An 18,318-nucleotide genomic window follows, 5' to 3' on the forward strand; every position below is an offset into this window, starting at 1 on the left:
GCGTCACGAGGTCAAATAGATGTATTTACGTATGGTTCAAAGCTAACTCCATCTGTTTTTGTCTTTGTATGTCTTGGATGCAATTTACAGAAACTAAAGGCAGGTTTCTTGTCTTGTTGTGTTGTATGCTCTTTGCATTTCTAAAGTAACTGATTAATTATTAAATTTTTAAGAAAATGTTAGTCTTCTTTCTATTTTCATATTGAGCATCTAAATCTTGGCCTTTAATTATTCCTTGAGTGAGTTGCTAGAACAATATCTGCACCACTACAATGTTACATGTCTTTTTGTTACATTTTGTTCTGATGCATAGGAATTTACATTAACAGTAAAAATTGTTCTTAGTGTTAAATGTGAATTAAAGAGAGTTCATGCATTAATTGTTTAAAATAAATGCAGGCAGGTGTTGGAGCAGTAACTTGCATTGCATTCAAGAATGAACAAATAGTACAAGGGGACATGGAAGGTATGCTGAACATTTGGGATCTGAAAGCACGAACATCCAAAAATATTCATACAGGACGTGGTGGAATTAAGAAGATGCGATTTGCACCAGGAAAAGGGAATTTGAAGCTACTTATTCTATATGCTGATGGAGTGGACATTGTTGACTTAAAAAAGGTAATGAGGAATTATATTCAACATATATGTGATAAATATAAAAATCAAGAAAATAGATGAATTATGAGTAAAACATATTTTTTGTGATTTCAGTTTTATTTCATACTTTGTTCGATTAGATTTATTACAGAAATACACTGATACAAACACTACACAAGCAAGGAAAATATAGCGTATCATCATTAACAGTGGCAACTGGTTATACGATAATAGAAACAGAAACATTCTAATAAACATGGCTTTGCAAATGAGCCATTTGCAAAGATAACTGCGAATGTTTGGGTACAACCACCTCTGAACACAGTGTGATATTTTGCCATACTTAGAACACTTGTTTCTAAAATTTAAACTATTTAAGTAAGTTCCCATCTAACTGGGCTCAAATTTTGACTGTGACCCATGGTTGGGAAGTATGGTACCTGGATGATGTGGTGCCAATACATTTTGCTAATGATGTAAGATGACATCTAACACTCAAAATTGGTCAAGTCGACCAGGGCCTGTAAGTTGGCCTCCAAGATCACCTGGCCTTAATACTCTAGGTTTTTCTGTTAGGTGTCATCTTGGAAGGAAGCATCCAGGACTCCTGCTAATATGTTTGAAGAACCGGAGCAGTGAACTGTACTGTGTACTGGTTTTTCAAGTTTTATGAGATGATCCAGGGGTGTTTGAAATAATTCATAATTCACAGTAGTACAGACAAGTAGATTATTGCCTCCAAATGCACTGACAGGATGGAAACACATCATTAAACTGGTATGAGTGTACAGTACATTGTAACACATAACTTACTGAAATAGTATGGTATTTATTGTTAAAGTAGGGCACAGGCAAAATATGAGCCCAATAATCTGGGGACTTAAATGAAAAGTTTATATTTGAAATGCATTTGTATGAACTGGGGACAATGTTTCATACTGACATCAGTGGCAGCGTATAACCAGGCATTCACTGTTATCTTTCAGACAGCTCGTTTGTGGACCCACATTTAATAGAAAGTGTTTGCTTTTATTATTGTGTAATTTTTCACTACTGATTATGATACTCCCTGTATAAATCATAATTTGTGAACTAACCACAAAATCATGAAAAGGATAGATTGCTACCCACCATATAGAGGAGACATTGAGTCACAGATAGGCACGACAAGAAGCTGCTGCATTTCTTAGCTTTTGTCCAAAAGGCCTTCATTTGAAATATAAAACACACACATTCACACAAGCACAAACTCAAACACACATGACCACTGTCTCCTGCTGCTGTGGTTAGACCCATAGTGGCCAGAGACAGTGATCGCGCGCGTGTGTGTGTGTGTGTGTGTGTGTGTGTGTGTGTGTGTGTGTGTGTGTGTGTGTGTGTGTGTGTTTTCCATTTTGGAAGAAGACTTTTGGCCTAAAGCTCAAATGTATAGCAGGTTTTCTTCGTGCCTGTCTGCGACTCATTGTCTCCTCTATAAGATGACTAGCAATCTGTCCTTTTCATGATATTATTATTGTTTCATCCTGGACTCACCATTGTATAATTTGTGAACTGTAAGTTATTGTGTCCGTTAAATGAGATTATTGTTTGATTTGTTTTGTACAAATGAGGTGACAAATAATTTGTAGTGAAGGCTCTCTTCACCCACAGATCACCAATATACTACTTCCAGCAGCTCATTGTTACCAACCGTGCCACCCTGTCTTCTTAAAGGTTCATTTACATCTGTGTAAATTTCTGTGTGCAGTGGGTGCATGTGGTCATTGCACAAAGAGGCAAGGTGGTGCATGCACTGAGACAAAGGCATGCACAGCTCTGGTTTGTGCACATGGGCCACCTTGTGCAGGCAGAAGAGTCTCCCCATCCCAGAGTGAAAGACAAGTGCACCTGTCATGCACCTGTCTGCAGTTCTCTCCATTTGCTGCTCCACTTTGAACTAGGGTAATTGCCCCTAGTAGCAAGAATTGCGAGTGTTGGAGCTAACCTCATCATCGTTGGTATGGCATCTTTGTGTTTTATATTTTCCTTAGTAATCAGTGGTGCGATGTAGTAGAGAGACAAGAGAAAGGAAATGGGGCCCCATATTTTGGGTAGCAGTAGGTCCAGGTTTTATTTTGGAAAAGGTGTAATGAAAAACAAGTTACAATTCTCAGGACTATCTAGGTCTAAAACACAAGCTTAAAATAACTGATGATGTAGACACTGTAAATGATGAGACCCTTACCCTGCTGTACTCAGCACATCAAATTTTCACAAAAGGTCATCACCTTATTTACATTTGAGAATATACTTCTGAAATAATTAGAAACCTTAGTAGCACAGCCACCTCCATTCTGTAGCATAAATATGCATCCATAAAGTACTTTTTTATTTGCAAATGGAATCGGTAACCTGACATTTACTGTATGACATTTCTTCATTAGCAACCAGCCACTTCTTTTATGTTTGCATATCCATATACTGCAAAAACCTCTCCCCCTATGAGCCACTGTCAATGCATCTTGCTTATCTATAGAACTGAATTTATCAAAGCAACAGACTATTCTGACATTTCACACACTTTGTAATTCTCCGTTTCGCAAGCTCTTCAAGTTAAGCAAAAATATGCATTCATAATGAACAAGTTTACAAGTTACTTTTTTCCTCACTATGAAGTTTTCTCATATTTACGATCATCATTATCATTACATGTTTTTCAAGATAAATAAAATATGTATAATTAGCCTTATAAGTAATGTTAGGTGATCCTCATCCTGCCTGTAGGGGACATGTTTATGCTGCAGCCTCACTGGTGCACATCACCAGTATGCCTGGCTGACTCTGACAAAAGAAACCTGCTGCTCACCAGCCATTCTTACAGATGTGTTTAACCTACAACTGAAGCTTGATCACTGGTGTAGTCTGAATGCTGCTGTATACGTGTGAATGGAATAACTCATGCACACTTGTTAAGAAAGAAGCATGCACTGCATACTTGCCTCTACTTGCTTGTGGGGCAAGTACAGGCAATGTGATGTCTAGGCGCAAGGTGTACAGATGTGACTGCAGCTTAAAGAAGAGTTGTAGTGGTAATTGGTATAGGGTATTCCTTACAGGTCAACTGAAACTGAAGTTGTCGTGTGAATGCAGCATGTCATTCTCAATGGAGAGAAGTCTTCCGAAGTAAGAGTGATTTCAGGTGTGCCGCAGGGGAAGTGTCATAGGACCGAAGCAGTTAATTCCATAAATTGTCTGGGAGTAGGCATTAGAAGAGATTTAAAATGGAATGATCATATAAAGTTGATCGTCGGTAAAACAGATGCCAGACTGAGATTCATTGGAAGAATCCTAAGGAAATGCAATCCGAAAACAAAGAAAGTAGTTTAAAGTACATTTGTTTGCTCACAGCTTGAATATTGCTCACCAGTGTGGGATCCGTACCAGATAGGGCTGATAGAAGAGATAGAGAAGATCCAATGGAGAACAGCGCGCTTCATTACAGGATCATTTAGTAATCGCGAAATAATTACGGAGACAATAGATAAACTCCAGTGGAAGACTGTAGGAGAGACGCTCAGTAGCTCGCTACGGGCTTTTGTTGAAGTTTCGAGAACATACCTTCACTGAGGAGTCAAGCAGTATATTGCTCCCTCCTACATATATCTCGTGAAGAGACCATGAGGATAAATTAGAGAGATTAGAGCCCACATAGAGGCATACCGACAATCTTTCTTTCCACGAACAATACGAGACTGGAATAGAAGGGAGAACCGATAGAGGTACTCGAAGGCCCCTCCGCCACACACCGTCAGGTGGCTTGCAGAATATGGATGTAGATGCAGATGTAGATGCTTTTAACAGTGTGAGTAATGAAAAGCTATGTCTTAGTAGTGCTCATCAAATATTTAACAGTGAAAAAGTATCAGTCATCATTCATTGATAAGGACAGTGCACAGTGCACTGCCTTATTTGCCCTTATTGCCTTTTCCAATATTGCAGTTCTTATTTCAATATAAAAATGGGTGCTAAGAGGAATCACACCTTGTGTTACAGTAAACACACACACACACACACACACACACACACACACACACACACACACACACACACACACAAAAAATCACTTTTCTGCAGCACAACAGAGGACCAGCATGTTGTGATGATGTGTTATGCAGAATTGCCATGTGTGTGAAAGTAATGTGTGGTATCAAGAGTGTAATATGCAGTCAGACATAGACAGGCTGTGTTTCATTCTCTAATGAATTCTTATGCACTGGCTTTTATTGGAATTATATTAAAAGTATTTGAAAGAAGATGTGAGACTCCACAAAACTTGGAAACTCACAACTGACAAAAATCAGCAGGTGCAACATTCTTCCATTGTCTTTTAGTTTTTAAAAAGATTGTGGCACTTAAATGATAGCATTTACATCCCTCACCCCCACCAACCCTGCCAAAATAAAAATTTCACCTCTCTGTGTTGAAGATGTCACTGAGTGTGACTAGGAAACTTATTGTAATACCTTCTGTGCCAGAGTGTCTCAGTGTCTCCATTGAAAGCCCGATAAACCAGTAAGTAGCAGACTTCAGAGCGGACTGAGAGTGCACAGATTCTTATATTGTGCAATAGTTGTCCAATGTATTGCATCATGCAGCATTTATGTAGAGTTTACTAAGCAGTTAAGCCAGATAGGTCAACAGAATGTGTGCAGAGAAGAACACACATGAAAATCAGTTCATAAAAGTGTTCATGAATGTGTTTATCCAACACATTTTTACTTATACTGAAACTTAATTTTTCACTGTTTTTCCAGGTTCTGCTTTTATTATTATTATTATTATTATTATTATTTTTATCATTATTCCTCCTATCAGAAACACACACACACACTGATGGAAGAAAATCATGACACAAAAAAATAATTAGAGTAGTGAAATTTTTGGTCTACATTTGTGTAGGTAACATATTTAAGTGGTTAACATTCTGAGATCACAGAGTAACTGATTTGTAATAGTTCAGTATGTCACTGTTGTGCCCACAGTTGCTCAAATTGCTGCTGCAGATGCAGTATAATGCACCACAGCCATATGTTGAACACTATGGTCTTCCCTCTTGGTATTGCCATGTGGCCATCTGGAGCCCATTCTTCTTGTGACTGTACATCCCCGTGACCAATACTGCCAGTGATCATCTACAGTGGCTACATTCCTCCTAAGTCTTTGTGCAGTATCACAGAAGGAACATACAGCTTCTTATAGGCCTATCACATGACACTGTTCAAACTTAGTGAGGTTTAGGTGGCGTCTTTGTGCCGTAATGGCATTCCTGACTAACATCAACTCAGTAAGTCCAATCTCAAAGATAACTAATGTTCACGACTGTTACAGGGTTATTACAAATGATTGAAGCGATTTCACAGCTCCACAATAACTTTATTATTTGAGATATTTTCACAATGCTTTGCACACACATACAAAAACTCAAAAAGTTTTTTTAGGCATTCACAAATGTTCGATATGTGCCCCTTTAGTGATTCGGCAGACATCAAGCCAATAATCAAGTTCCTCCCACACTCGGCGCAGCATGTCCCCATCAATGAGTTCGAAAGCATCGTTGATGCGAGCTCGCAGTTCTGGCACGTTTCTTGGTAGAGGAGGTTTAAACACTGAATCTTTCACATAACCCCCCAGAAAGAAATTGCATGGTGTTAAGTCAGGAGAGCGTGGAGGCCATTACATGAATTGCTGATCATGATCTCCACCACGACCGATCCATCGGTTTTCCAATCTCCTGTTTAAGAAATGCCGAACATCATGATGGAAGTGTGGTGGAGCACCATCCTGTTGAAAGATGAAGTCAGCGCTGTCGGTCTCCAGTTGTGGCATGAGCCAATTTTCCAGCATGTCCAGATACACGTGTCCTGTAACGTTTTTTTTTCGCAGAAGAAAAAGGGGCCATAAACTTTAAACCGTGAGATTGCACAAAACACGTTAACTTTTGGTGAATTGCGTATTTGCTGCACGAATGCGTGAGGATTCTCTACCGCCCAGATACGCACATTGTGTCTGTTCACTTCACCATTAAGAAAAAATGTTGCTTCATCACTGAAAACAAGTTTTGCACTGAACGCATCCTCTTCCATGAGCTGTTGCAACTCCGCCGAAAATTCAAAGCGTTTGACTTTGTTATCGGGTGTCAAGGCTTGTAGCAATTGTAAACGGTAAGGCTTCTGCTTTAGCCTTTTCCGTAAGATTTTCCAAACCGTCGGCTGTGGTACATTTAGCTCCCTGCTTGCTTTATTCGTCGATTTCCGCGGGCTACGTGTGGAACTTGCCCGCACGTGTTCAACCGTTTCTTCGGTCACTGCAGGCCGACCCGTTGATTTCCCTTTACAGAGGCATCCAGAAGCTTTAAACTGCGCATACCATTGCCAAATAGAGTTAGCAGTTGGCGGATCTTTGTTGAACTTTGTCCTGAAGTGTCATTGCACTGTTATGACTGACTGATGTGAGTGCATTTCAAGCACGACATACGCTTTCTCGGCTCCTGTCGCCATTTTGTCTCGCTGCGCTCTCGAGCGCTCTGGCGGCAGAAACCTGAAGTGCGGCTTCAGCCGAACAAAACTTTGAGTTTTTCTACGTATCTGTAGTGTGTCGTGACCATATGTCGATGAATGGAGCTACAGTGAATTTATGAAATCGCTTCAATCATTTGTAATAGCCCTGTACAACCGGCAAACCCGATTTGCATCCTTATGGTGGCACTACTAGCACCAATCTTATGTGACTGCCACAAAATCTGAATAGACATCATCTTTCAGATGTAGAAACACACCTACCAACTTCCATTTGTCTTATGGCTCTTTCTTGGTACTGCAGTTTTTTTCTGTAAGTGTATTGTGCACAGTTATGACTATATTATAGGGGACTGTCAAATGTAAATAAAATAGATGGGAAAAACGAAATAAACTGTTTATTATTTCAAAAGTAATTGCCATAACTATGAATACATTTATCACACCGTGAGACAAGACAGTCAATACTTTAATGGGAAAACTTTTGCGGTTGCCTACAGAACCAGAATTGTTGCTGGGCATGCACCTCTTCATCTGAAGAAAATTGACAGTCATGAATGTCTTTCTTCAGGACTCCAAAATATGAAAATCTCATGAAGGGAAATTGGGACTGTATAGACAATGTTTAAGGGTTTCCCAGCAAAACTTCTGCAGCATACTCGAAACAATTTTAGCAACATATGGGCCCAACCGCATGTTGCCGAGGTTCTTTTGAGTACACTGTAGAAGTCTCAGTGGAAAGTCGTTATGCATCCTCCATACAGTCTTGTGATCTCCCCCCATATGATTTCCATATTTTTGGACCCCTGAAACAAGACGTTCATAGCCATCGATTTGCTTTAAATGAAACATGTCCTTTAGTAAAACTAGGAAACAAAGCTATTAATCACAAAGCTGAGAATTTCCCTCCAGACATTATTGAACTGAGAGAGAACATGAAAGACTGTTACACACTCTTTAGAGATACTAAGTTACAGTACTATTTAACAAAATACAAACTGCTCAGAAGAAAATACAGAGATTCAATGACTACCCTTAAAGTTCAGTAATATGCCTATAAAATAAGCAACTCAACCTGTGTTAGTACAACAGCCCAGAAAATAATGTATAAAAAATGTGGGAAACAGCATTCTCTTGAACACTCCAGCATAACATTAAAAGAAAATGACAGTATAACAAATGACCCAAAAGAAGTGTGTGAGAAATTCATACAGATGTTTAATAAAATTGGCAAAAATGAAACACCGAATTTAAATGTTACAAAGACTATCCAATCTTTTTTCATTCATTGCATTACTGAGAGGGATCTCCTAGCAACCGTTTCAAAACTTCAAGCTAAAATGTCTTCTGGCTGGGATGACATTTCATCTAAGCTGTTACAGGAATGCAGAGGAGAATTAGTTAAGCCTCTGACACATTTAATAAATATCAGGCTCACGCTCTGTCATGGAGAATTCCCTGATCTTTTGAAAATTGCTGAAATTCTACTGGTGTATAAGAAGGGAATAAAAACTGACATGAAAAATTATAGGGCAATATCATTATTTTCAGAGCTTGGAAAATTATTAGAGAAAGTAATATTACCTCAATTTGAGGCATATTTCATCAAACATAATCTATTTAACAATTACAGCATGGTTTTAGAAAAAGAAGATTTATTGTAACAGCAGTAGCAATTTTTACATATGAAACATTGAAGAAGCTAAATGAAGAAGACTAGATAACAGGCACCTTCTTGGATAGAAGGCTGCAGACTGTAGTGCACATACAGTAGGAACCATCTTTTATAATTTTATAACAGACTTCCATCTAACGTCAAGACAGCTACTTTAAACAAGCATATATAGCATAAGTTTGTTTTTGCAACAAAAAAATTATTATTTCTGACCTTCACTATTTATATCAATGTGTGCACTTGTATATGTTAACTAAAACTTTGTGTATGTAAACTAGAATCTATGACAATGTCTGAAAACTGATTGTTATATGGACAACAAAGAAACTTATGAAATGTTATTAGACTTCCAGTTTTGATTATGTTGAATTGCGATATTGTGTTCTACAGTGTGTGTGTGTGTGTGTGTGTGTGTGTGTGTGTGAGAGAGAGAGAGAGAGAGAGAGAGAGAGAGAGAGAGGGGGGGGGGGGGGGGGGGGAGTATTAACCATCTCCATTACCCTCCTCCCCACATATCTCATCTACATCTGCATACATACTCCGCAATCCACCATACGGTGCGTAGCGGAAGATACCTCATACCACAGCTAGCATCTTCTCCCCCTGTTCCACTCCCAAACAGAACGAGGGAAAAATGACTGCCTATATGCCTCTGTACAAGCCCTAATCTCTCTTATCTTATCTTTGTGGTCTTTCCGCGAAATATAAGTTGGCGGCAGTAAAATTGTGCTGCATTCAGCCTCAAATGCTGGTTCTCTAAATTTCCTCAGTAGCGATTGATGAAAAGAATGCCTCCTTTCCTCCAGAGACTCCCACCCGAGTTCCTGAAGCATTTCCGTAACACTTGCATGATGATCAAACCTACCAGTAACAAATCTAGCAGCCCGCCTCTGAATTGCTTCTATGTCCTCCCTCAATCTGTCCTGATAGGGATCCCAAACGCTCGAGCAGTACTCAAGAATAGGTTGTATTAGTGTTTTATAAGCAGTCTACTTGACAGATGAACCACATCTTCCCAAAATTCTACCAATGAACCGAAGATGACTATCCGCCTTCCTCACAACTGCCATTACATGCTTGTCCCACTTCATATCGCTCTGCAGTGTTACGCCTAAATATTTAATCGACATGACTTTGTCAAGCGCTACACTACTAATGGAGTATTCAAACATTACGCGATTCTTTTTCCGATTCATCTGCATTAATTGCATTAATTTACTTTTATCTATATTTAGAGTTAGCTGCCATTCTTTACACCAATCACAAATCCTGTCCAAGACATCTTGTATCCTCCTACAGTCATTCAACAATGACACCTTCCCGTACACCATAGCATCATCAGCAAAGAGCTGCACATTGCTACCCACCCTATCCACAAGATCATTTATGTAGATAGAAAACAACAACGGCCCTACCACACTTCCCTGGGGCACTCCAGATAATACCCTCAGCTCCAATGAACACTCACCATCGAGGACAACGTACTGGGTTCTATTACTTAAGAAGTCTTCAAACCACTCACGTATTTGGGAACCAATCCCATATGCTCATACCTTAGTTGGGAGTCTGCAGTGGGGCACCGAGTCAAACGCTTTCCGGAAGTCAAGGAATATGGCATCCATCTGATACCCTTCATCCACGGTTTGCAAGATATCATGTGAGAAAAAAGGGCAAGTTGCGTTTTGCAGGAGCGATGCTTTCTAAAGCCGTGCTGATGCATGGACAGCAACTTCTCTGTCTCAAGGAAATTCATTATATTCAAACTGAGAATATGTTTGAGAATCCTGCAACAAACCGATGTTAAGGATATTGGTCTGTAATTTTGAGGATCTGTCCTTCTACCCTTCTTATATACAGGCATCACCTGCGCTTTTTTCCAGTTGCTCGGGACTTTATGTTGGCCAAGAGATTCGCAATAAATGCAAGCTAAGTAAGGAGCCAATGCAGTAGAGTACTCTCTGTAAAACCGAATTGGAATCCCATCAGGACCTTGCGATTTATTTATTTTCAACCCATTCAGCTGCTTCACAACTCCAGGGATGTCTATCATTATGTTGTCCATACGAGAATCTGTATGAGACTCAAACGGCGGTACGTTTGTACGATCCTCCTGTGTGAAAGATTTCTCAAATGCTAAATTTAAAATTTCAGCTTTCGTTTTGCTGTCTTCCGTTGCCAGGCCAGACTGATCAGTGAGTGACTGGATGGAAGCCTTCGACCCGCTTACCAATTTTACGTAAGACCAGAATTTCCTTGGGTTTTCAGCAAGATCTTTTGCTAAGGTATGATGGTGGTAGTGGTTGTATGCTTCGCGCATCGCTCTTTTTACAGCAGCACGAATCTCTATAACTTTTGCCTGTCCTCATTCTCCCAATCTTTCTTGTACCGTGAGTGCAACTGTCTTTGCTTCCTGAGCATTCTCCGAATTGCGCTGTTAAACCATAGTGGGTGTTTTCCATCTGTAACCCACTTTTTCGGCACATACTTCTCCAATGCGTGATTTACAATGTGTTTAAAATTTGCCCATAATTCTTCCATGTCCATCGTATCGGAAGTAAATGAAGTTGATTCATTTACTAAGTGGGACGCTAACAACTGCTTATCTGCTCTTTCTAGCAATAACACACTTCTAGCCTTCTTGACTGACTTTTTAACTTTTGTAACCATAGTCGTAATGACAACATCATGATCACTAATCCCTGTCTCAACACTGACACCGTCGATGAGGTCTGGTCTGTTCGTGGCTGCCAGATCTAAAATATTTCCATTATGCATTGGCTGTCAATTTAGCTGCTCAAGACAGTTTTCGAATAATGTTTTCAAAAGTAATTCACATGACGGCTTGTCTGTACCACCTGTAATGAATCCATAGACATCCCAGTCTATACTAGGCAGGTTGAAGTCGCCTCCGACTAATATTGCATGATCCAGGTACTTCTGTGATACAGAGTGTAGACTCCCTTTGAATGATTCTAAAACTGTCACGGTGGAACCTGGTGGCCGGTAGTAACACCCAACAATTAACTTTATTTCTCCTAGCCCTGTTAAACGTGTCCCAGATAACTTCACAATCACACTCTACTTCGACCTCAAGAGACGCAATATTTTTGTCACCTGCAATGAAGACACCACCTCCTACGGTGTGTAATCTGTCTTTCCAATACATGTTCCAACCCTCACTAAATATTTCAGACCTTCCTATCTCAGGGTTCAGCCAGGTCTTAGTCCCGAGAATAATTTGCGCGCCACACGAACAATTACACCTGTTTGCTGCAACTGTTCACAAACATGGAAGATAATGTAATACACTGGTTCAAGCAATTAGATACAGATCATAAAGCTGTCCTTTGTGTACAGTCAGATCGGTGTAAATATGTAGATTTCTGTGACCATCGGTCATTTCAATATTTTACATGCTTAGTAGATGACGTGGCAGTAGATGCAGAAGGATTTTAATGAGACAGGTATAGAAAAGGAAAAAACTCAAATATACAACATGAAGTTCCAAGAGGAAAGCATAAAGCAACATAAATGAAAAGAAACATGAGAGATATATGACACAACAGGAAAGTGTTGGTAGGAAGGATCCAGGTGGTGCAGGTTGTGAAGCAGTCAGCATTGAGTTTTGTGTGTTTTGTAATATGTGTATCATCCCTTTCAATATAATTTTTGCATTGTTGTAGATGTCTCGCCTTTCTTTCCCCAGTACACCTACAACAATTGGCATTCATATTAACCAAACAGTGTGCTCCAATATTCTGTCTTTTCGAAAATTGTCCTGTTTAAAAGTGTGATGATATTAGGTCTTTTTATATAAATTAAAGTTATTGTTAGTTAGCTTTATGTTCCATGAATCATTTGCATAACAAATTGCAATGATTTGGAATGAGGAATTTTGTATTTACACAACAAATTATCTTTAAATATAGCTACTTGCTGATCACCCACCACTTTTTACACATTACAGTAATAGAAATTCATAAATTAATAGTTTAGTAGATTTTGATTTATTTATTTATTTTTAGCACTATGAGCGTATTTCACAATTAAAATGCCCAAAAGACATGGTAAAAATTGTTGACATTGACTGGGCAGCATCTGACAAGCCTGTATTAGCTACACAAGATGGATGTTTGCGTGTAATGGACATGACATTGACATCTAGTTCATCGCCTCTTATTGATTATGAATTTGAAGGTATGTAATGTATTTATGTATGTATTCTTCTAGATTATAAGTAAAACAGGAAACTAATGTGTCACTAACCTCCAAAACTTATAACAGAACAAAGATTAAGCAAAAACAGAAATGTGCTTAGACTCAGACTTCATTCCATTAGAAGGGGCACACAATGAGAGTGGAAATCTAACAGTAAAACAGAGAGAGCTGAGAAGGAGCATGAGCAGATGTTATGGGATTGTGATGCAGACCTTACCAGTAAGCTTTGAGATAGTACCTAATGGTTACTGCTAGTGTAGCTGCTCTTCTAAACAGCATTCCAAATAAGCAAACCAGTTGCGCCTTTGCCTGTGGCTACTCGTACTTCAGGTACTTGGGCAATGCACGGCTCTGTTTAATAAGAATAGCTTGATGTAGTCATAAGGTTGAGCCATGTACATCTGCTTTCATGCTCCCCAGCTAATTAGCTGTAAATAATAACCTGTAGCTGTGATCTTGCAGTAAAATAGTCTATGCATTGGTTAGAATTGTGAGTTAATAAAATACACTGAAATACAAAATAAAAATTAATGAATAATTTAATGGCAAGGGTTCTGTTCTAATGTCTATAATTGGTGTAGATGACATAGAATTATGTTGAATAATGTTTATTCAAGGAAGGATATCTCTTATTATATATAGTTGAAATAGAGACAGATGATACCATTATCAAATGCAGTAAAGTTACATTGAGAGCATTGTGAGAATGGTAGCAAAATACCAAACTAAATGGTCATCAAATGTACTTGAAAACTAAGTCCATTTCATAATCACAATACACAAAATATTCACCAGCTCAAAACAGTTCGAAGTTTAACATCATAATTTACAAATTATCACAAAGAATAACAACTCATAATCTGTCTATCCTCAGTACTGTAATACGAGTGGAAAAGGTTACAGTCCTACTCTGAAGCATATCCAGATCACTTCAATTATAAAGTCCCTTCAGAAGTTAATGTAAGGCAGCGGCTGTTCACCGCCGAGAATCAAACACCTCCACAATCGAACTGCTTGTTACCACAGGTAGGTCGGCATCTTTCAAGCACAAATGTAATGAAGTGTCTAGAAACACTTCCCCTAGATCTTGATTTGAAAAATTCCCAGTCTCCAGTTAACTTTCTTAGTGTTCTGCTATGATATGCTTTTCCATTGGCTGAAGCCTGTCCCCACCAAAAATACATCGTTTTTAAGTTCTACAAACATTATTTGATCATCTTGATCGCTTCTGGACTAAACTAATATAGTACAACAATATTTGAATAAAGAAATGTTACAAAAATGTGGTCACACTCAGACCATTCCCAATAAATATAGAGGTTTAACCATAAATAAAAAAAGCCTGTATTTTTTCACAAGTGCACTCACTATAATAGATTGTTGTTAAATATTATTAAGCAATTATTTAGGCATGCTTGTCAGAAGCATCTTTTGGCACACTTTTACTAGTGTGGTATCAGCTAACACGTGGGACTGACCACTTCTTAAAGTACAGTGATTTTGTTTTATCAGTTTTAATTAATATTTAAATAGCCACTGGACAAATAGTGAACTTTTCATTAAATAAATACACAAGTATGCCAAAATATGAGGTATTCATGCAGTATTAATTTGCTGCGTATTTGGGAAGGATGAAATATCCTGACAAACATTTGGATAATGAAAAGATATATAAAATGTAATAAATCCAGAAATAAAATAGATACGAGTATGTAGTTTTCAGAGATGATAGCTATAGTGCGGTGCTATCATCTGAGATATTGTGCGTTGAAAAAACATGAATGTAAAAGTTGTTAATTTAGAGATTCATTGTGAAAATGTTTATTCACTGTGAAATATGAACTTCTGTAGTTATTGAAAATATTGTTGTGTCATTGGATACACCTCATTTTTCTGAGATTGCAGATGGGTTAAGATTTTCATTAATACTTGACTGAGTGTCAAGTGCTCTAAGAAACCATCTTTCAGTTTGACTGACACTAGCCCATTGCTTGAAGCATAGCCAGCCCTCTTAAACAATCAATGCAGTGTCCAAATTCCCCATCCCAGGATTTTCCTTACGTGGTGGCCACATGGTGCCCTGAGCCCCAGGCCCCCACAAGCAAATTCACCTTACCTCCTACCAGCTCAAGGCAGCCAATTAGCACCTACATGTGCTTAATGTTGCAACTTATTCCCTCCTTTAGTGCCAGCGATTTTGTCACAAATGATGTTTAACTCTAATAGACATTTGGTGTCAGTTAGGTGTTATTTTTTATTATAAAAAAAAAGATTGTCCAATGTATTTTTCGTACAGCTAACATGTAAACCAGCTTAACTGAGTTTGCTGTGAACATAAGAATAATCCCATCTTTTACAACTGAATGTTTATCTTGTTTTTAACTGAATGTGTGTCACCTCTTTGAACCAGGTATCATCAGTTGTTGGTAATAGAAACAAAATTATTTAATTATACACATATATTAGGAGATCTATAGTTTTTCCTCACAGCAAATTTCAATTGTGTATCTCTTTATCACGTACTTTCATTTTTTTGTTTGTTTCATGTGGCCATTGTGTCTTCTGTAATCAACAGATGCACACAGTACAAGTTTTCAATTTTGTAGTATATCAAATTTATACTGTGCACTACACATAACCTTCCATGTTACATACTGCATACAACCTAGCTCACTTGCTATGGGCTTGACTGAAGTGGTATGGAAGCTATACAGAGTGGTAGTGGAGTGGGGTATTGGAGTGGGGAAGGAGAAGCAAAAGTGATGGTATCAACAAACTGGTCTCTCATTGAAAAAAATGTGTTCGTCACCAGAGTGACTATGTTGAGAAATAAATTTGTAGACATGAAGAAGAAAGATGTAAAATATTAATAGCATTTGTTTATTTAAAAAGGTTTAAGAGTTTTCATGTAAAAAATTCAGATACATTACTTTTCAGTACACAATCGTACATTAAGATGGGGTACTATACTCAGAAAACTTCTAAGACATAATTTTTCCTGTTGCACGTTTCACATGACCTTGCCCTCTTGATGTAGCATTGTTCATATGAGATGCAATTACAAAAAAGTTATTTAAAAATTAAGAAGTAATAAATAAGAAGAAACTCAAAACCCAGCCCCCCCTCCACACACACACACACACACACACACACACACACACACACACACACACACACACTATTCAGATTTAAAATGTGATTAAAACATGTTGTTCCTTACGCTTCAACATAGTTACGTTACACACTGCCATGTTATACAGTACAATTTGGAAGCTTCTAGTGACAGAGGGCTGCAAATATGTAGACTTGAAGAATAAAGATGCAGATTGTTAATAACATTTGTTTTATTTAAAAAGCTGTAAGAATTTTCACATAAAAAATTCAGAGGCGTTACTTTTCAGCACGCTCTTCTAAAAAACTGTATTTTAGAAACGAACATTTCGGCCATAGTTACAGTGGTCTTCATGAGGATCTATTGTTTTAATGTTTAATTTGACCAGTATACTCAGAAGAAAGCCACTGTAACCATGGGTGAAATGATGGTTTCTCCAGTAGTTTCTTTTCTTTTTTTACGTTGTGACATGGTACCAGACTCAAAAACTTTCATGTCAACTGGCTCTGGCCACAGAAACCTATGTGATTATTTTAGCAACAATTGTGTATGATGAAATGTATAAATAATATATAATATCAGTTGGGAACCTGTATGAAATGCTTCCAGGGCCTATAAAGATCAAAATATGGACACTTGAAAATTATAGAAAAGTGAAAGTAAGTGATAAATCATGACCATAAAATGGTAAACAGACAATTTCAGTGTACAGATCTCTTAACAACATATGTATTACTAAATAATTTCCTTTGTGTGAGAGACCAGTCATGATAACTAGTATGAATAGGCAAAATCTTTTAGGTTAAAAACAAAATAAACATTGAGTTGCAAAAGATGGAATTGTTCTTATCTCTCGAATGAACTATGCATGTTGTCTGGGCTCTGGGTCATACTTGGATCATTCAAACAACTGGTAGAGGCAGTTTGGAAGGCCAGACATGCTCACAGATGTTCAACAAAGTTTGTAATATGTAACATTGTCCCCAGAACTGATTGTGGTCCCGTGAGTTTTGAGGTGAGTGAAAGGCTTGAATCAGAGTGTTCAAAGGCTGTGTGACAAACTAGACTATAAATTGTGAAACTTGTGCCATGGAGTTGAGTACTATAGGGTCCCCCTAAATGGTTCAGATGTGCACTGCACATTGAAGATTGTGTATTGAAAGGATAGGCTAATGGTAAATGGAGAGTTAGAAATCCACAGGGATAGAAATTGAAGCTGCATGTGAGATTGGTTGGTAAAGACTCAGTGTCAATGGTGAACATGAACTTAGTCAGACCCTTGTATCAACCACCACACTCGCCTCAAGATGTAGCAGTAAACCTTAGAGAAGACCTCACTTCACTATTACATAAGTTCTCTAATAATACTGTCATCATTGGAGATGACTTAAATCATTGAACAATCAATTGGGAAAATTGCAGTTTTATAAGTGTTTGGCATGAAAAGACATCTTACTAAACATTACTAAATTCTTTCTCTGAGAACTACCTAGAACAAACATTTTGGAATCCCACTCATGATGGAACTATAAAGAATCTAATGGTAACAAATCAAACTGATCTCTTTTTAAGGATGTCGACATAGAAAGTGGTAGCAGTGATCGTGAGGCTGATGTAGTAACAATGATTACCAAATTACAAAGGGCAACTGGAAGGAGGATTTGTGTGTTCAGAAAACGAGGTAAACAGTCACCAGTGTCATATCTTAATAAGTAACTCGAAACATTTAGTTGTGGTGAGGAGCATGAAGAACAACTGAGCCTCAGGTTTAAAAGACTAATTGACCAACAACTTTTTAACAAACTTCTGTTCATTGGGGCCTGCAGTGCAAAATATGTCTTTTAATGACATAATCAATATGAATATGAATAATAGCCAGCTACACTGCTATGTAAAATGTCTGTTTTATATCATTCACGATGAACCCATTTCTGGATATTGCCATCGTTAGGTGCTCTGTAAATACATAAGTAAGCGATGGTCATAATATAATGGTCTTGAAGCAGTGATCTGAAACGATATAATATATCATTGGGTGTTTTTACCTTACATGTAACAATGTTCGTCATGTCCTGTTTTTTTATAATAAAAATAATTTAATTTCACACATCACTTATTTATAATGGTATCTATGTATACATGTAATATCACTGATCTGT

The 18,318-nt window shown here is 38.0% G+C and overlaps 1 protein-coding gene across 2 annotated transcripts in view; it reads left to right on the forward strand.

Moving 5' to 3' along the window:
• LOC124713568 (WD repeat-containing protein 11-like) overlaps positions 1-18,318 on the forward strand; it is a 202,574-nt gene that overhangs the window by 141,670 nt on the left and 42,586 nt on the right. For both annotated transcript variants that reach the window (XM_047242957.1, XM_047242956.1), the window contains exons 16-17: positions 400-621; positions 12,855-13,026. In XM_047242957.1, the coding sequence (XP_047098913.1) occupies positions 400-621; positions 12,855-13,026 (394 nt within the window). The remainder of the gene's footprint in view (positions 1-399; positions 622-12,854; positions 13,027-18,318) is intronic.

The sequence above is a fragment of the Schistocerca piceifrons genome, chromosome 1, assembly GCF_021461385.2.
Source record: "Schistocerca piceifrons isolate TAMUIC-IGC-003096 chromosome 1, iqSchPice1.1, whole genome shotgun sequence".
NCBI lineage: Eukaryota > Metazoa > Arthropoda > Insecta > Orthoptera > Acrididae > Schistocerca > Schistocerca piceifrons.